Source organism: Euleptes europaea, chromosome 1 (assembly GCF_029931775.1).
Source record: "Euleptes europaea isolate rEulEur1 chromosome 1, rEulEur1.hap1, whole genome shotgun sequence".
Lineage (NCBI taxonomy): Eukaryota > Metazoa > Chordata > Lepidosauria > Squamata > Sphaerodactylidae > Euleptes > Euleptes europaea.
Genome location: NC_079312.1, coordinates 116,971,695 through 116,992,493, shown reverse-complemented (window position 1 = coordinate 116,992,493; position 20,799 = coordinate 116,971,695). Strand labels below are relative to the sequence as shown.

Below are 20,799 nucleotides of genomic sequence, written 5' to 3'. Positions count from 1 at the left end.
ATCTTGATCTAGACGACACGTCCTGAATATTCCTCATTCTGGCTTTGCTCCATTGTTTGTCTTCCAGCCATTTGGATAGTTGTTTTACAACCACAGAAAAACAAAAGAAATCACTCATGAATTACAACCTTTGGACAATATTTTTGGACTTACCTATTGTGGATTATCATGATATTCTTCGATTGTTTTTTGAGTTAGGCTGATTTTCTATTGGTAATTTGTATCTGTATTGAGTGTATCTCTATTGTATATACCGTGTTCCCCCGAAAATAAGACACTGTCTTATATTTATTTTTCCTCAAGAAGACACACTATGGCTTATTTTCAGGGGATGCCTTATTCCGAGGGAATCAGAACTGTCCTCCCTCTCGGCTCCCGTTCTCCCTTTACCACCCCCTTCCGGTCCCGCCCCCAGAGGCCCAGGCGCGCTGGTCGCCGGGCCTTTGAAGTGGCCACGGGAGACTGCATCTGCTCAGCTGGGCTCCTCCTGTCTTCCTCGCCCCCAGAGGCCCGGGCGCGCTGGTTGCAGAGCCTTTGAAGCGGCTGCGGGAGACCGCCTCTGCTGAGCTGGGCTCCTCCTGGTCTTTTCCACCCCAGCCCCGGGCGCGCTGGTTGCCGGGCCTTTGAAGCAGCCGCGGGAGACTGCATCTGCTCAGCTGGGCTCCTCCTGGTCTTCTCCACACCAGCCCCGGGGTGCCTTATTTTCGGGGTATGGCTTATATTAAGCAAATGCTTAGAAATGCTGCTACGGCTTATTTTATGGGTATGTCTTATTTTCGGGGAAACACGGTATTGTTCACTTCCCTTGCACTTGCCTCACCTAGATAAACTTTCACCTTGTTTTCTAAATTGTTGTGAGTGCTGTGGTGGATCTGTTCCATTACCTGGAGGTTGGCAACCCTAATGTTGCTATTTCATTAACCAACTACCAGTTCTTCCTCTTCCTTTTTAAACTCAATCTAGAGGAGCACTTGTCATTAATTTGCCCTCCATCCTGTTTCAGGAGATATGTGGCCTCACGCAGACCTCTGTGCCTATGCAGATCTTGCTCACTCCCACCTAAATGAAGTATGTTAATCAAGTTACCTCACCCAGGTTTTTGTGTCCATGCAGATCGAGCTCACTTCAATTTAATTACAGTATGTTAACACTGTGGCCTCAACTAGGCTCCTTGTTCCTATGCATATTTGGCTCACAATAGCCAATTCAAGGTATTTCCCCCCCAGTTTTTCCCACCAAAGTTTGACAGCAGTAAACTTTAAACCAGCCAGTGAGATCTTAACCTTTTCATCTTGACCCAATCCGAAGTTGGAATGGTCAAATTCCCACCTACCCTACAGTCCTTCTGTCCATAAAAGAAAGACCCACAGACCCAGGAAAATTGTTCCTCAGATCCCTGGTCCAGATTTCTGCTGGTCAGGTTTTCTTCTCAGAACCCCTGCTTTACTCTGCAGGCCTTCCCTCCCTCCCCCCTTTTCTTTTACCAGCTCCTTGGAGCTCTACTGCATCTACCCCAGACCTCAAGCCCAGATTTAAGGCCGTATGTCCCTTTCCTAAAGCTCCCAATTTCCTCCCTCCTACCTTTTACAAAAGCACCCTCATGTTGGGGTATGTGTGTGAGTGCGTGTATTATTGCTGAGGGAATCGGTTCTTAGGTGCTTAGTGTAGGTTCTTCACATTTTTATTTCCTTTTATTTTATTTCTTATACAATAAAGTTATTTGTTTATGTTTACAACTACACTTTCACTGTCTTTCTTCATAATTTTATTTTGGGGTACCCCTACTGAGATCCACCCTGGTATATACAGGCTACAAGGTCTTGCGTTGTTCTTTTCTGGGACCCTTTTAAAGCTAATTTCCCCTTCTCTGGGTCAAGTATGCATAACAAATATCAGGGCTAAACCCTAGTGAGCCTTGACCTGTTGGATCCTGTATAATCAACGTTCTCAAAGAAACTAGCAACCTTCTTTAACTGCAGCACCTCTGTTTTTTCCCACAGAGAAGATTTTTATTGCAAACAAATCTTATCATCCAATATGTAACTTTCATGCCCCCAACAAAATGGTCAAAATCCCAATACTCCTGTTAAGGTTCAGACAGTCATAAATTATAAAAGAGCTGGCACAGATCTGCAATAGAAGAGAACAGCCTTTAAAAACCAGAAGCTAGTGTTAAAACCAGAAGCTAGAGTTAAAATATATGATGCTCTCAAAACCCACAACGAAGTCGGATGCAAACTGTAATTTTCCATATTCAGATTTCAGTATCTTGAGTAATATTTCTCCATCAAAATTCAAATATTGATTTTGGGGACAGAGTATGTCATCTGAAATCTAACCCTCAGACTTGAATTTTGGATAGCTATTCAGTGCACAGCTGTGAGTATACTGGGGGTGGTGGAGCAAATGGTCTTAGTATCCTTTCAGTTGTTTCCCTTTCAAGTGAGGAAAAAGGAACATCACACTTGCGGCAATGATAAAGCACCAGCAGCGTGAGGTGTCACCACTCAGAAGCATCCCACAGTCATCATGCACCCCCTGATGATATCAGCACATGAAAATTGCTTCCTCGGCCCACGTGCCATCATGTCTGAGGTATCTGGTAAACATCCATCATTAAAGCTGACACTCAAATTGAGGGACTCTCATTGAAATGTGGCGTCATTCTGTTTCATTTCAAGACAAAATCGTGTACTTGTCATGCATCCTGAAGGAATTCTGCAGGAAAAAAACCCCGAGCAACAGCAGCCTTCTGTTGTTTTAATCATTTTCATTTGTTCTGCTCTTTGAGCGCTTCGTGTGTGATGTTTTCCTTCTTGTTCTGCTTAACCAGTTCTTCGGTATCAGTGTGCTTAACGGTTTCACCCTGTTCTTGACACTGTACACCCAAGCTGCTGTTTGTCCATTAAACGCTTATTCACTCTATGCAAACTGACGTGTCGGCCAGGCAAAAGGTGGGTTTGTCCAGCAGAGCAACACCACCTACACCTACCGGAGATTCTGTGGATTGTAAAATTCTGCAGCACTTCTTCTTCCAGACCTTAAGTGATGGGAGCACAATGCTTGACCCTCCGGGAGAAGCTGATTGAGAGATACTAGCAGCTGGGACAAGGCGTCATTAGAGGATAAACTTGAACAACAGTTTAGTGAGTGGGATAATAATCATCAGCTTGGGGAACAATACTGTGTTGGCAGAAGAGCTGGGTAATATGCTAATTATGCACAGCAAGAAATGCTTCTGCAGTTTCCCATGCTGCTTTGAAGCATGGCAGAATTCCCAGATAGCTCTAAGGGTTTTTTCTTTTCTTTTTTTGCTTTAGCAGAGTCAGAAGCCTCCACTCTTATTTCCATTTTCACTTACCCCATTTCAGTCCATTTATTTGTTTTAAATCATAGGTTGTCATGATACGGGGCAAAGCTTGACAAGACAAAGCTACTACGACTTAAATCATCGCCCAGTTATTAAGCATACAGCTCATATTACACCAGCTCTGATCTTTAAAGTTTTATGCAGCATAGACCCTCTATGCTTCAGGCACAGCTTTCACCCATTTAAGTTGTCATCGCTGTCAAGATGCGGACAGAAGGCTCTCTTGAGAATTCAGCATCCATGTGAGTTGCAGTTTATGCGCAAACATAATAATGCCTTCTCTACTGCGGCAACACAACTGTTTTTTATTTATTTACTCAAATATTTACATCCTTTCTTTCTGCAAATATGGTTCTAAGGCAGCTTACGACAGAAATTAAAACAACTACAATAAGTCATGGCAGGAGACATTCAGAGGTGGTTGTGCCATTGCCTGCCTCTGTGTAGGCAATGTGCATTGCCTGCCTCTGTTGGGCTTCCTTGGTGGTCTCCCATCCAAATACTAACCAGGGCCTACTTAGCTTCCAAGATCTGATGAGATGGGTAGGGTTGCCAACCTCTAGGTGGTGGCTTGAGATCTCCTGCTATTACAATTGATCTCCAGGTGACAGAGATCAGTTCACCTGGAGAAAATGGCTGCTTTGGAAGATGGACTGTACAGCATTATATCACACTGAAGTCCCTCCCCAAACCCCGCCCTCTTCAGGCACCAACCCAAAAATCTACAGGTATTCCCAACCTGGAGCCGGCAATCCTAGAGATGGGGCTAGCCTGGGCCATCTACGTCCAGGGCTGAATAATAAGTCAGAGAATACAAGGGTACCCATACATATAATTCCTTCTTTACAATTTCAATAGGGTTAAAACTTGATCATTTCTTTATGGGAACTAGAAACTGCCAGTTATTGCTAGAAGCGAACATTACACCTGTCCTCAGTTACACCTGAATAAATCCCATAGGCCACAGGACTTGTGCATAATTCAGTGGGAGGAAAACATGGAATCTGTCAATAAACTGGATTCTTTAAGCAGTTTCTTGTTCAATTCAAACAATGGTTCAGGCTGAAGCCTAGAAAAGATGGAAGTTTCTTTTTCTGAAAACTTAGGTCAAGCTGCCTGTAGCTTCAAAGACTTAGATGAGGAAGATGGAAAGAAAACCAAGTGCCAGTCACACTGTTGGGCATACACATGAAGCCAGCTGGGTGACCTTGGGCTAGTCACAGTTCTCTTAGAGCTCTCTCCGCCCCACCTACCTCAAAGGGTGTCTGTTGTGGGGAGAGGAAGGGAAGGTGATTGTAAGCTGGTTGATTGGCTGGATCACCAACATGTTTCATTGGTCAAGTTACATCATTTGCTATACATTTGATTGGTTAACTAGTATCAGGCCAATGTGGGTCACTGAATAAGATCCTTCTTTCTAGTTTTGCCCTGTGTCAGAATTACATTTGCCTTTGGGACACTTCTTGATGTTGTGCGGGTCATACTGACCGGAAACCTTGTCTTGGAGTTTGGACTTTGAAAATTTATTGGACTCAGTCTTATTGGTAATGTCTGGAAGAAATACTTCCTGTGTTTAATTTAGACTTATGTGTTTAGTTTAGACTTATACCTTTACTATTTTTATCCTCACTTTTCACTGCTCTTATTGATTATTCTAGCACAATTTTAATAAACCACTTTAGTTATATTTTGTGATGTTTTTTAATCTGAATCCAGTATTTTGGCCTTCATGGCTACAGCTACCAGATTAACTCGTCTTTGAAACTCGCCTTGTAAGCATCCTACCTTGCAAGGGTGACTAGTCCCAGGAGGGCTAGAGGCTTTGTTCTTTGTTCTCTGGCTGGCTGGGCAGGAAAGGGGCTGGTAGTAGTGCTACCTAGGAACTGTGAAGACTCACAGTTCTGCCTTTCTGATTTTGTCTTGCTTGACCTGTTCCTCCCGAAGGATCCTGGGTTTAAGGGCTCTCCACAGTATAAAATTCAGTCTCTCAAGCTTTTGGTTTTACGAGGAAATAATCACAAGACACCACAGACAATCAAGTGTGCAAAATGAAACTCCATCATGCACATTTCCTTTATACTGTCAGTGGTTACCATCCCTAGTAATTAGTAACTTGTCAACTAAAATAGCCAAACCTATGTGTGTTTTCCCCCAGATAAAATGATTTCAGATTGAAAAAGAAACCGATGCAACAGACTCTGCACAAACAAACAACCATTCCGATCTCCGTCTATTACTCACAGCAAATAAATGAAAGTGCTTTGCATACTTCATACAAAACAATTTGTGCAGAACTTTAAAAAAAACCTGCAATTTTATTTTGATATGAGTAGGGCTCATCATTAATTATTTACAGATGGAGATGGAGCAATAAATGTGAATCTCTGATATAGATGGACATTCAGGTTACTCATCTTGGCATGGCAAATGAAATTACTGAGATGCCAAGAGTTACTGCAGGTTAACTATCACGGGCTTGCATTTGTACACATTTTGTGTATGACATCCTCAAAGCGTGAATCTCAAGCAACTAGAAAACAGCAGCTGTAAAAGCAATCTTCAAACAGCCTTGATATTCAAAGCCATTCAACAATGAGCCACTTGATCTCACGCCGTTGGATTAAAAGGGATGTCAAAGGGCCCCTGCTCCAAACATCTCTCCATTTGCATCAACATTAGAGGTTGAAAGGAGTTTCGGGTGTCTAACGCCGAACAAATTACAAAATGGAAAGTTATAGCCGCAAACCAATTTTAGCATTATCTTCTTGCCAGCAGGAAACAAGAGGCACTTAACGTAACTAGGCGGAAAAGACAATCAGAACTCAGGGCTTCTTGTGAGGCAAACCCATTTATTGTTTATTTCTAAACCTGCTTCTCAATGACATGGCAACTATACAGATAGCAAAGTAGAGAATCTCAACCATTTTCCAGTGGATTCTGCCATTTTCCTTCCTTCCCATGCCTTGCCATGGTATGACACTTCAAGTAAATGATGTTATAAAGCCAGTATCGTTCCCTTTCATTTCAAAGCTTGAGGTAGTTAGAGGGAAATGCCCACCAAGAACAAGAAACAATGAGCGCCTGAACGGAAAAGGTACTTACTTGGAAGACATTGGAGAAGTCCCTTAGGTTGAAATTATAATGAAATTTGATCGCTGTTGGCAGGAAAGTTGCAGCCACTTTCAGGTGCAGGGCGAGTGCCAGATTTATTAAGTGCTGTGATGATTTCTGCAAAGCCCCAGGGAAGTTTCCCCGCTTCAGGTGCTGTGTTAGGATGGTGCTATAAATGGTGGATAGAGCATCTGACCCGGGAAATGAAAGGGCAAACACGCTGAAGTGGCGCTGCAAGAAAGAAAACAAACACAAGCTGGGTCCCCAATTGCATGTGACAAAGACAAGACAACCTTGGGTGACAGCTCTTCCACTGGTGCATCTTTTCCTTTGCCCTAAAAACATCACAAAGGACACGGTTGTCTGCTTTAGGTTATTCCCACACAAACACCCTGTCTGTCCACACCTGGTCTTCCGTTTCCTCTTTGTAATAGGATTCTCTTCCACAGTTTTCAAATTTGCAAAGCTGGCCTTCACGTAGACACAGCCTGAATTTGTTTGCCTCACATTATTAGTGCTTCCAAAGACTAGTTGAAAGTTCTTCTCCTAGCCAAGTGAAAGAGCAATACCTGCAAGCGTGGGTTGATAGTGAAGCTGCCTGCCGTGGGATTCATACATGACACGTACTGCACATTCATGATTTCCTTCAGGGACAGCTTGTTTCTGTCATACCTTTGCCAGGGAAAAAAATGAATAGAAGAATGCATCATCCTAATCACAGCCTAATCACATAGCGACAAACAAAACAGCATTGTGCCTGCTGGACACTGCCAAGTCTCAAGGAGTACGTCTGATAGGTCTTAGGCACCTGCTGCATCCCGGCTGTTTTCAATTAATATTCTGGAACAGACTGCATGATTTGGGGGATAACGTCAGAATTCACATATGTTTGTGTAATGTCTCATACACCATGGAGTTTCTTTAAGGTAGAGCGTCATACTTCCATTACAAATATTTATACCTAATGCTTTGAGATCTCGGTGCAACCGTGCTCAAACCACCGTGGTCCATGAACACATGGAGCTGCCTTATACTGAATCAGACGCTTGGTCCATCGAAGTCAGTATTGTCTACTCAGACCGGCAGAAGCTCTCCAGGGTCACAGGCAGAGGTCTTTCACATCACCTACTTGCCTAGTCCCTTTAACTGGAGAGGCCGGGGATTGAACCTGGGACCTTCTGCATGCCAAGCAGATGCTCTACCACTGAGCCACAGACCCTCCCCCATCAACGTTCATGCTTCTCATAGGTTGTATAGGTGCACTTAAGATGTGCTTAACTGCACAGTGCTCCATGGTGGTCCCCTTGCAACAGAAGGGAATGTCCAGCAAAGGAACGGAGAGCTTGTTTTGCTCCCTACTGCTTTCCTAATCAGGAAAAGCCAATGGCAAATAGTGTGAAAAGTTTAACTAGCCTGGTGATGAAGAGGTCATAGCTCATGTTTGCTTGTCTAATCCTGATAAAAGGCAGACCACTTGCTGCTCCCTGTTTTTCATGGTGCTTGAAAGTCTTCATGCTCATGCAGTTCTTTATAAAATAAAAATAGCACACAGTGCTCACCCATATGAGATCTGCAACAAACTTAATGGCAAGCCATTGGTGACCAATATTATTATTATGCTGTGGGGGGGAAGGAGAATTTTCCCAAAGCGTCTACATCAGGAGGATAAAGCCAATCACTTTTTAAAAAGACTAACAGCAGGTCTGCTTCTGGAACCATGGTGTTGGGACTCATGTAAGCAGCTCTACAGCACTGAAGTTCAAGTTTCCTTTAACAGGGCTGGGTGGAAGCAGACATAATATTGAGAGGAAATCTAATTAAGAAAGAAATCAGATGCCAAAGTAACACTGGATTAAGTGTCTCACGTTCTATCATACTACCAGTGGGGCAACAGAAACTGGATGGTGTGTGATCCTACAGTGGTAGATTAAAACAGTGCTGCACTTATCTGTAAGTACTGTTCGTCGAGTGGTCTTCTGTGCAGGCACACATGGGAACTGAGCATGCGCAGGCCAGCCACAGAAGTGACTAGTAAGTTTCTAGAAGAGTCTGCTCCGAAGGAGCGCTCCCCCTCCCCTCTGTATGTGACCAAGACCCAACGGGTTTTCCCACCCAAGGATCACGAGACAGAGGGGGCACTCTTCCCTCAGTTCTCTTTCTGCCACCGCAGACACTGGATGATGTGTGATCCTACAGTGGTAGATTAAATGCACAAAGGTTTCTCTTGGGCTCTCCTAACACTGCACTGAAATGAGAGGCTTACCAGTGCCCATAGTCCAGATGTTGACGGATCAATGTGTGAGGCTGAACTGTCCCGTAACTGTCTACTTCAGGCATGTTCATGTCATCAATGAAGTAGATGAGTTTCTTCGTGCCAGGAGGACCATAATTCCTTCCAGCCTTCTTATCTAGTGGTTTCTCAAGAACAGCTGAGAGAAACAAAGGCAAAGACCATTAGAAATTACAGTCTCAGGGGGTTACCACACTTGGATTCCCAGGGATGTATTAAGAGTTTGAAAACGTTTTAAAAAATACTGTTCGTACTTTGTTCGGCCCCTTTAGCTGTGAAGACGTTTTCCAACCATTTATAAGCCGTAGTATCCAAAAACCCTTTTAAAGCGATGTTTTCAATAACATTTTCAAACTCTTAATACATCGCTGGGAATACAAAGTGCGGTAACCCCCTCAATTCCAGTGTTCCGAGACTGATAACTAGGCACTTTTGCACTGTAAGAGAGCTAGAAAGCAGCCAACATCTGCAATGGAATAACCACATCCATGCTGATTGTGAACTTAGGAAGATCATGAGAGGGAGGGCAGGAAGGGTTTTGCTCTCGTGGCCCTTTCTTACATGCCCAGGGTAATGGTGATCACCACTTTGGGGTCAGGAAGCAATTTTCCGGCCAGATTGGCCAGGGATTCTGGAAGGTTTTTTCCCCATCTTCTGTGCATGGTCACTGGGGGTGTGTGGGAGGGGAGGTAGTTGTGAACTTCCTGCATTGTGCAAGTGGTTGAACTAGATGGCCCTGGTGGACCCTTCCAACTCTATGATTCAGGGTCGGAATAAATCAGCTGCAGATAAAAAAACTTTTTATAAAAGCGAGATGAAAAGCTTATGTGCAATTAGTCAATAAAACATTTTTGGGCATCACTGCTGTATTTTTCAGTGGTGTAATGATTCTACACTATAGAATATTACTCATCTGAGGTATTGATCTTGTTTTCCTTGGCTTTCAAACCAAATTTTGGCCTGTCAGAAAAAAGAAGCAATTGAGTGGGTTGACAAGTCATTTTACTGGATCCTGGAAGATGCAGATCAGGAATTTCAAGCTCTCGCTTTCAAAGGCTTGGAATTCAACCATATTTCTTTAGTCAGAAGATGACTGAGTTAGATAATTAAGTAGTTGGACATCTGTTCGCATTAATTATTACCCAGATGACCAGTGACAAGCGGTCTGAGGCAGTATACAGACTGTCCAAATTTAAGTCAACTGAAAGAGTGGGAGATTAAACTGAACAAATATTGTACATAGCCAGTGACCAAGAAAGCTAAGCAGGATGAAGAGTTTGCTTAGGCTGTACAGCACTGATCAAACTGAAATGGTGTTACCAAAAAGGTACAGTTTTGTCTGATATGAAATTGGAAGTTGTATAACACCAGCTTCTCTCAAGTCGTCACTCAGACTGGCAAACCTCACACATGAACAAATGAAACAGAAAACTGCTTGAAGTCAAAGAAAAGGTGCCATGGGCAATTTAGAGCTTTATGCAGGACAGGTGGGAAATCACCCAGTTGAATTTCAGCTGCTGAATGCATGAGAACCACTGTCGTGGTGTAGTGGTTAAGAGCGGTGGTTTGGAGTGGTGGACTCTGATCTGGACAACCAGGTTTGATTCCCCACTCCTCCACATGAGTGGCAGAGGCTGATCTGGTGAACTAGATTTGTTTCCCTGCTCCTACACATGAAGCCAGCTGGGTGACCTTGGACTAGTCACACGCTCTCAGCCCCAACTACCGCACAGGGTGTCTGTTGTGGGGAGAGGAAGGGAAGGCGATTGTAAGACGGTTTGATTCTTCCTTCAGTGGTAGAGAAAGTCGGCATATAAAAACCAACTGTTCTTCTTCTTCTAACTGGGAATACTATCTTGGGCTATGGTGAATATATTGAGTAACTCTCTCTCCCCATACCAGCTTTAGGCCCTTAACGGACATAGCTGGTGAGAATTATTAAAGAAAGATGAACAGAAGTATTGGTCACAGAAGTAGGTTTTTCCTTGCGGAAGACTAAGCAGGAAGACATAAGACAAAAGTGACATTAACAAGTTATTGGATGCCCCTGCCCTGTACTTGGCGTTTATGAGAGGCATCTGGGGAAAGGGGTGTGTATGTTTTTAACTGTCTGTTTCCATGAAAACAAAGGGTTATTAAGAAAGGCTTCATTTATGCAGGTTGTCATCTCTAGAAGGCATGTCACTCTGCCACCAGTGTCACCATGAAGAAATGTCAAAGAAAGCATGTCCTTTGAAATGTACAAATGATGGTGCGGGTATCATTTGTCCTGGGCACACAGAACAGGAAGTGGGTATATGTATCAGCCTCCTGATTCACATATCTGAGTTTTAAAAGACACTTGCTTAGATCCCACATAGATTCCCATGGGTGCAAGTAGAGGGGCAATTTTCACCAACCAGTTTCTTCTGTGGGAGATTCTCAATTCCCCCCCAAGTTATTCCAGAAGTATTTTGGGCTGCCATGGGGGATGGGAATTGGCTAAAATTGCCATCCTTCCTTGTGTCTGTGGAAATTTTTGCAGGATCCAGCCCACTGCCACCATCTTACATACATCAAAAGAGAGAAACTTTTAAATTTGCATCACAAAACAGCAGCTCTTAATAGCACTTTGTCACTGTTGCAGAGAACCTGTAAGAATAAAATGTTTTAAGAGGAGAAGGAGGAGGAGAGTTGGTTTTTCTATGCCAACTTTCTCTACCTTTTTTAAAGGAGAATCAAACCAGCTTACAATCTCCTTCCCTTCCTCTCCTCACTGCGGACACCGTGTGAGGTAGGTAGGGCTGAAGCATTTGCATACAGCAATGTATTGTTAACTTATTAATAATCACAATGCCCAGCTACTAAAAGGAGATTTATCATTTTCTTTTCACTATACAGATTACAAATTTAAGGTTATTAAAAATGCTTTTTGTTTTGCATTCTGCATCCACTGCTAAGGATCCATCTAAGTTCTCATCTTCTGACAGTTTGTGGCACAAAAGAACCTGAAGTGTTGTGTGAAAGATAGCACTTCTGTCAATGCAGAATCTCACTCTTTCAACAAACTCCCCCCAAAATCTGAAAACTCGGGAAGTGAGATACTGTCTCTCAAGTAAGCATTTAATTAGAGTTTAATTAACATAGAAAACACCCCTTTTAGGGATTTAACAAGTATGCAAAAGATATATCAAAATGAAATGCAATTACTGAGAGATCAAATGACACTTTCGTAAAAGCAGCATTTTAATTTGAGAATGCTTCTCACAATCATATCAAAGGCCACATGTCTCTGGCAGAGAAATAGTTAGATCCCAATTACACTGGAATAAACAGTCACAGTGTCTGAGGGTTATTAGGCATCTGCTGCGCTTCCCTGGGGCTGATGGGCTGGGAGACATTCAGTTTCCGTGGAATTCTCTGGGGGCAAATTTGCCACATGAAGAAGCCTCGTGCAAGGCTCTATAGCTTGAAATGGGATTTCGACGGCTCAATGGCCTTTTGCTGAATCTTTCCGGATTAAATGCATTATGTTCTACAACTAATTGCATCTGGAAATCTGTTAAGCTCCATGACCATACAAGGCACTAGGCATTTTGTAGGAACATAAAGCTCTTGCCGGTCACACAGGGCCTTCTCCAGTGTGAAGTTATTCATGCCATCCTGTGTACCCTCCATTACCCACAGAGGTCTGTTGCACGGGATATTCGTATAAATGTGCATACATCCTGAATGTGCAGATTAGAAATTTCTGCTGCGATGAATGGGATATTCTTGCAAGCAAGCAGCCCTTTGTAAGTGGCTTGGGAGTTTCTATGATCATAAGCAGTCATGGGAAATGGCCTCTCATCTCCACTCCCAGCACACAGGAGATGATGCGGCTTAGCAATGTAAGAACTAAGTCTAGGTATCTCTGTATGGCTACAGTCATGCTACACTGAACGGAATCTCTGGTTATCTAGAACACAGTCTAGTGCTATGTGCACAAGTGCAGTGTGTCTGAAAGCCAGTCTACATTGTAGTAAAGCCTAAGAATCTCCAGTTTTAAGGGAATGACTAAACGTTCCATGAAAAAACATGTAATAGGAACATGAAACTCCTCTCCTTTCCTCCCAGCCAGAAAATCATCTTGAGGAGGGGGCTTTCTGCATAGAGAAGCAGTGCTTCCACTCTTTCCCTGCTTGCTGTTTTCCCACTTATATACTGCCACCCTTCAGAGGTCCCCATTCCTGCTCATGTGAGCAAACATGCATTTTTGAATCCCACTAAGGGAGGGGTTTGAAATGGAGGAACTACAGGCAGGGAGAATGCTACACACATGATGCTGCTTTTTCATTCCAAATTTCCCCTCTCCCAAAAAAGCTTTTCTACTTTTTAAAGTGTTGGTAGCTCAATCATAAGAGCCCCATGGCACAGAGTGGTAAGCTGTAGTACTGTAGTCAAAAGCTCTGCTCACGACCTGAGTTCGATCCCGACAGAGGTTGGTTTCAGGTAGCCGGCTCAAGGTTGACTCGGCCTTCCATCCTTCCGAGGCCAGTAAAATGAGTACCGAGTTTGCTGGGGGTAAAGGGAAGATGACTGGGGAAGGCACTGGCAAACCACCCTGTAAAAATAGTCTGCCTAGTAAACGTCGGGATGGGATGTCACCCCATGAGTCAGTAATGACCCGGTGCTTGCACAGGGGACTACCTTTACCTTTAGCTCTACCATGCATAGTTATTTGTAATGTCCAGATAGTCCCTAAAAGAAACAATGTCTAGATGTTATGGTTATAAAAAGAAACTTATGTGGGATGGGGTTTTTTCTTAAAATCAGTGGGAGCCACTCCCAAATTAAGGGTGTGAATAATTTTAAAGCCTTTTTTTAAAGCCTGTGCTGCTTGGAGATGTTTTGTAACCTACGAAAGTGGTCCTCAAGCTGATTTACAACAGATGCCTTTCATCTTGTGAATAAAGGGGCATCATGGAGCACACCTCCTCCCATCGCCGGAGCCACCCCCGAACTTACCTGGAAGTCATGGGATGGTCACCCAGAAGCCCACTGTGATGGTAACGGAGGCGCCTACCATGGTGTTGGCAACAAGAAGGATTGCTGCAACAGGTCCCCATGCAACCACCACCAGCACTTGTCTGCAGTTTAGACCAGCCAAGGCAATGGAAAGGAGGGGGAAGGCTGCAGAAGCAGCCTGGGGTAATCCCAAAGTCTTGCATGACTGCTAAATCTCACAAGGCTTCAAGGGTGATGACTAGACCTATGCAGCTTGCTGCACTGGTCATATAAGGGGCTTCAGAAGCAGGCCAATGAGGAGGGGGGCTGGGCGCCCTCTCCAGGTGAGCAAGAAAGACCCGGCAGAGAGGAAGAGGAGGAACCAGGTACTGCAACCCCCCCCCTTTCCTTTCTCCAGTTCGGAGGCTCCACAAGCTGCAAACGAGGCAGAAAGGCCTGCAACAGCTGAGGAAGCTAAACTCCACTAGGGCAGTGTGTCTGAAAGCCAGTCTACATGGTAGTCAAGCCAGGTGGAAGCCCCTGGGAGGAACTGTCTACACTGGAATGCTCTGAATAGCCGGTGGATAGAGGTGCCACACTGCTTCCCTCCCTTGACTCTTCTGTACAAACAAAAAGGGGCACCTCAGCAGCCCTCCCTTACAACACACAGAGCAGGTCACGGGATATTGACAGATGGCAAAAAGAAAAGAAAAAAGCACCCAGGTAAGTTTGGGTTCCAGATCTGAGCAATAGGGGAGTCTGATACTGGGGCCCCTATGCTACAGTCGTTCCATACTATGCCCTTTTTGTGCTTTTCCACGTTTAGCTGAAAAAGCAGAATTGAATCAGAAGCTCTAAGTGACACTTACTATAGCACCATATTCCTCAAAAAATCTGTTCCCATGGGCAAGAGTCTACTACATGTTTGCTCAGCAAAGGTTCCTCTTTCCAAGAAATTTGCCTTTTTGGTTTGAGGCTTATATCTGGCATATAGAGCAAATTGTCAATGTGCTCATGTTTCAATGTGACCACATTTGTCCATTTTAGTCCTTCCCCATCATCACAGTTCTGATGCACACAAAATGGAAGTGACCACCAGCAACCATCCACACCAGCGTAGTGTAATGGTTAAGAGCAGTGGTTTGAAGTGGTGGACTCTAATCTGGAGAACCGGGTTTGATTCCCCACTCCTCCAGGTGAGCGGTGGACACTAATCTGGTGAACCGGGTTGGTTTCCCCACTCCTCCACATGAAGCCAGCTGGGTGACCTTGGTTAGTCACAGCTCTCTTAGAGCTCTCTCAGCCCCACCTACCTCACAGGGTGTCTGTTGTGGGGAGGGGAAGGGAAGGTGATTGTAAGCCGGTTTGATTCTTCCTTAAGTGGCAGAGAAAGTCGGCATATAAAAACCAACTCTTCTTCTCCTACTCTGATTTCACTGTGGGACAAAATCCCACCTCCAGCTTCTTGAAAAGTAGCACTGTAGCATTATAAGTGAGCAGTACAGTTGGCATGTCAGGGGAATCTTCCCATTCCCTAAAACATCAACTGAAGCTGGACAAGTGCATCTTGTCTCTGCAGTTCTCTAGCAAGCCCTTCATATTTCTGCCTCCTGTTACACTTCAAAGAACGAAATTGACAACCGTTAGAAAGAGCTGCCAAATGATAAACTGTGAAACAGAACCAAGTAAATCTAGAAAATTAGTAACATAAACCAAGGCACAGGGGATATAAATCACGTCCAGCACACACCAGCAAACAGTAGCGGCGTCTGAGGCACATGCTCACACTTACCCACACAATGGATAGCTTATTCCAATTTCCTGCCCCAATCTAAAGTCATAGCTCTCAGTCCAAGTAAATATGAAAAAGGCTGCCTCCATCGATCTCTATAAATCTTGACAGCAAGAAGTGGCTTTCCCCACTGGTACTGAAATAAATATGTGTAGTGGTTCTTCATCCTTCTAGTCAGAAGCACCAAAAAGGGACCAGACTCACTCTGAACTCTCACAGAAGCCCACCTGCTTTCATGCAACTCTGCCACCAGCAGTTCAAATGGAACAGGGCTGGCTAAACTAAATATCTGCTCATATTTTTAAGAAAACACCTTTTTGCTGTCTTTAGTGGGTAGGGTTGCCAGGTCCCTCTTCGCCATCAGTGGGAGGTTTGTGGGGTGGAGCCTGAGGAGGGTGGGGTTTGGGGAGGGGAGGGTCCTCAACGCCATAGAGTCCAATTGCCAAAGCGGCAATTTTCTCCAGGGGAACTGATCTCTATTGGCCGGAGATCAGTTGGTAATAGCAGGAGATCTCCAGCTAGTACCTGGAGGTTACAGCCAAGTAGACACAGAAACAAACTCTTATACAAATGTAAGAAATTCTATATTATACTACAAAAATTCTAAACATCCTACAAGCTTACAACAATACAAATACAAAATACAATTTTCCAAAATCCAATATGGTATACAACCAACACATGCAAATTTCCTATATCCACAAAGGTATGTACTTTTTCTTTAAGTGCAAACATCAGTTTCACATCAAATAGTTTCAATTACTAGGAGGGAACCTAGTAATATATGGAAGTATACTAGCCACTTGCTGGCAGATAATATGAAACTAATTCTACCCATGGGAGCTATGTGAAACTATTTGAGAGGATATACCAACTTGCAGTTTAAGGGTTTGAGAAGGAACTGAGGAAAGAACTGAAACTATCGTATTCCTTTTCTACCTGACACCTGTGGAAGAAAAAAAAAAACATTTCAACCTTCCAGGACATTCTGTTGCAGATTTAAGAGTAGCAGTTCTCTTACAAAGGAATTTTAAAGGGAGATTGGAAAGAGAAACTGCTGAATTACAGTTGATATTCAAACTAAAGTCAATGCATTTACCTGGGCTGAATAAAGACCTTGCATTCATGGCCCATTACCAATGCTGATTTCTCCACACCCATCTCTCCCCTGGACATCACAGACTCTTTTGCATATCACACCTAATCCAATCAAGCCTGCTATTCACATTTACATACTGTTCCTCTACTTAAAGACCAAGGGATTCACATTCTAGCTGTATCTGAAGAAGTGAGCTGTGGCTCACGAAAGCTCATACCCTACCAGAAAATATTTTTGTTAGTCTTTAAGGTGCTACTGGACTCTTGCCCTTTTTGACTACTACAGACTAACACGGCTACCCACTGTGAATTATTTATTTCTAGCTAGAACTGCTGCAAAAGTTATGAATTACTGGTGTTCCCGTGTTCACATATGCTGCTTTCCCTACTCATAAATATTTAACTAGCATGTTCAGTTATAGCCAAACAAATCTGCTACAAACAAAAAGCCAAAAAAAATTCCTTCACTGTTCAATGCTCCATTCAAACATTATGCTGCCAGTGTGATTACCACTGAAATAGCAAACCACCTTTTCATTTAGGAAATCCAAGCCATTTTTAAGAATTTGTGGCAATTTCCCATCTCCTCAGTTGGAAAAAAAACCCCAGATATGCATATTCAAAAACCATGGAACTTAATACAGCACTATACTACAACACTGTATCTCAAAACCTGAAAGTAAGAAATTATTGGATTCGTTTGTAAAATATAGTTCAACAAGATGCTCCCATTTTTAGTGGAGTTGGGACCTCAAGTTAGTAGAATTCTGAAAAAGGTTGACAACGTTATCTACCTTGAACTTAAATTGAGCCAGGAAATATTCCTGGCTACTATTGGCTGGGATGATGTGCTCATTGTCCACCCTCCTGCCTATCAGCCAAGCAGCATGGGTGGAGGAGGAAGTAGAGGAAAGGAGTTAATGGCTTGGATCCTAAACCTTGCTTCTTCTTGTGCCTTTCTTTGTCCATGGCGGAGGTAGTCCTCTGCTAAGGTTTCCTCTGGCACCAGAAGCAGGCCAAGCAGGATGATAAGAAGGTCTTTCATTGAAATCAGTGGCCCAGTAAGTGGAGCACAGGACAAACCCCAGACCATTGAAATTACACCTAGTCCCTGTTCACTTAAATCGAAATGTTATTGCTTTGGAAGAAAAATGATCTCATTACTTCCAGCAATGAAACACAGTACTATTTGTCAATGATGTGTCCTCCTCTATGTGCGAGGAGTAATTTGTCCCTTTGAAACAGGCTTGGGAAACTCACTGAGTGAAGCAGCAACTACGTAGTTTGGACTTATTGTAATGACAACAGAACTGATGCATATGAAGATGTCATGAAAAACTGTTTCTGATTTAGCACAGTGTGATGCCTGAAGGGGACGAGCTCAGGCAGGACAAGGACCTCAAGGCCACTGGGTGGCCAGGCCGGGTGGTGACATGGGCACAAGTTGGGGCCAGGGGGTAGGGGGCTGGAACCTACTGGTGGGCTGGGTATGGCCCAATATGCACACAGTGAAATGGGGTTGGATTATGTCCAGGGCTCTGGCCGAAGAAGGAGTGCCATTGGGCATGCACGGAGCGGGCTGGGAGAAGAGCAGAAATGAGGTCCAGGGAGAGGGACCAGTTGTTAGTCTGGGCATTAAAGGCTGTGAGATGGCATGCCTGGGGGTGGCCTATGGAGGGGCTATGGCTCAGTGGTAGAGCATCTGCTTGGCATGCAGAAGGTCCCAGGTTCAGTACCTGGCATCTCCAGTTAAAGAGACTAGGCAAGTAGGTGATGTGAACGACCTCTGCCTGAGACCCTGGAGAGCTGCTGCCGGTCTAAGTAGACAATGCTGACTTTGATAGACTGAGGGTCTGATTCAGTATAAGGCATCTTCATATGTTCAATAAGGTCTGGATACTTTGTAACATGGCGAGTAAAATTAACTGCGCCACAAAGCCACCGATAAAGCTGCTTAAACAGACCTGAATGGTGATAGATCACAATGGGTAGCCATGTTAGTCTGTCTGTAGCAGTAGAAAAGAGCAAGAGTCTAGTAGCATCTTAAAGACTAACAACATTTCTGGCAGGGGTTGAGCTTTTAGGGGTCACAGCTCATTTGCTGTGACTTACAAAAGCTCATACCCTGCCAGAAATGTTGTTTGCCTTTAAGGTGCTACTGGACTCCTGCTCTTTGAGTGTGATCCCTTGCGGAGCTGTGGACGGTCAAACCCTGCCAATCTTACTGCAACCACCAACCCTGCAAGTGCATTGGGAACTGCACACATCTTCCAATTACACAGATTATAGCGACATACACAGCATCTAGACACTAAAGCAGTGGCCCCTGAATTCTGGGGTCCATAGTGGGGGCCCTGAATTACAACCACCACCCCACAGGGTAGCACCCACTGAGTTGTCTGCTCCTGCCCAAACCCTGGGGGGTGCCTGGGGCAAGCTTGCACATCCCAGCCAAGAAGGCCAGCTGCCACCCACCTGCCCGAGTCCAAGAGGTGGCAGGGGCAGGCACAGCAACCACCAGATCAGCTGGCTGTCACCCACCTGCCCAAGCCCAGGAGGGGGTGGGGGCTTGCACGTGCAGCAGCCACTGAGCCAGCCAGCTACCACCCAGAGGAGGAAGGACCAGCCTCCGACAACAGGTCTTCTTTCCCCCTCTGTCAGGGAAGGGGCAGGGCAGTGGGCAGTTGGAGGCCCACCCCTCTCATTGTAGCTGCCCTGGATGCCCCACAACTATGACTGTCCCTGCTCCTTCCCCCTTTCGCTGCAGTTCATAATGCCCCCCAAAATGTTGCTTCAGTGGGTTGGGGATCCCCCAAGAGCAACAGAAGATAAGGGAGGGCTTTGGAAGGGGTAACTGGCAAAAATCGCTCCCCCTGCACATACAGATCTTTCCGACAGGAATGAACTGTCTCCAACATTAGCCAAATCGTAGGTGTAACAAAAAAAAGTACTAATCCATTCTCCACAAATCACTCCTTGCAGTTTTAGAACAGCATGTACAAACCATGAGAGGATTATTAAAGACTATTAACTAACCATGAATTTGTCTGGTTCTTTTTAATCAAAGTTGTACTACTGACCATTACTGTGGTCCGAAGGTTTAGAACACGATGGTTTAATGCCCCCCAATTGATTTTTCTCTGTTTCAAGCCTTGTTTTAAACACAACGTTATTTTTACCTTTTTAGCTAGCTGCTACTTAAGATTTTCTGCAGTTTGACTTAATACTATGACCTTGTAATTTACCAGAATTTATTCTCTCCTTTATGTCTGGATTCCACTCCCACTTGATAGGATGCAATCTTCTCCATGAGTTATAATTGTTATGCTTCTATTTACTGGCTCTTTTTTCAAATTAACAGCTTAAAAAAAAAAAAAAAACTTCCACGCTTCCATTTAGCTATTCTGGACATTCATGAATCTCTGCTGATCAATTTTGATTTGGGGTATATATCTGTTTCAAATATCTCTTAGTGAAATTTAGTCCCTGGATTTGTGGATCCACACTTTAGCAAACTGCCTTTTATTGTTTACTCTCATCCCAGCCACTTCGCCTGATGATTTACCTTGCAGCATAGCAGAAGTGGTATAGTAATTAAAAGGAACATTCTTCACCAAGTACTCCTCAGAATCCAGCATGGACAGCTTATCTCCTACGATCACAGACTTCCCTGTGCCGGCGTTTCCTACCAGCATGATCGGCCTGCGCTTCTCCAAGAGATGATCCATGAAGTAACGCACTCGGATGGTTTCGCTGGTGTGCACCAGGCATGCCTGAGCAGAGAAAGAGAGGAATTAATAATGACCTCCGTAACACTCCTAGGCAATTAAGCAAGGGCAAGCAAGAAACTCATAGTTGGTAGGGAGCACCAAGTGACATCAGGCCAACCCTGTCTCCTTCCTAGCTGACAATAATGAGGATGCTGAATGAAGCGGGCTTTTAGCAGGGCACCGACACGCTTCCAGTAAGTGTATGTTCTAAAGTACGTGCAATAGATGAAGCCACAGATAATACAGGGACAGCTAAAGTCCACAAACAGGCTCATGAAAAGACTTAGGCCATTTATGCAGGGTCAATTTTGATGCTCGCTCAAAATAGGACGGAATGGTAGCAAATACTTTCCTAGGCAAAGATGACTGTTTTGGAAATCCTCTCCAAAGTGCTCTGGGTCAA

At 44.2% G+C, this 20,799-nt stretch overlaps 1 protein-coding gene across 1 annotated transcript in view; it reads right to left on the bottom strand.

Annotated features, from left to right (window-relative positions):
* Positions 1-20,330, bottom strand: part of DNAH9 (dynein axonemal heavy chain 9) — a 206,270-nt gene extending 185,940 nt beyond the window's left edge. Inside the window, exons 1-4 of the mRNA XM_056866930.1 lie at positions 20,192-20,330; positions 8,745-8,910; positions 7,051-7,153; positions 6,473-6,712 (exon numbers count right to left, since the gene is read on the bottom strand). Coding sequence (XP_056722908.1) covers positions 6,473-6,712; positions 7,051-7,153; positions 8,745-8,910; positions 20,192-20,321 — 639 coding nt within the window. The 5' untranslated portion in view covers positions 20,322-20,330. The remainder of the gene's footprint in view (positions 1-6,472; positions 6,713-7,050; positions 7,154-8,744; positions 8,911-20,191) is intronic.
* Between the last annotated feature and the right edge of the window lie 469 nt (positions 20,331-20,799).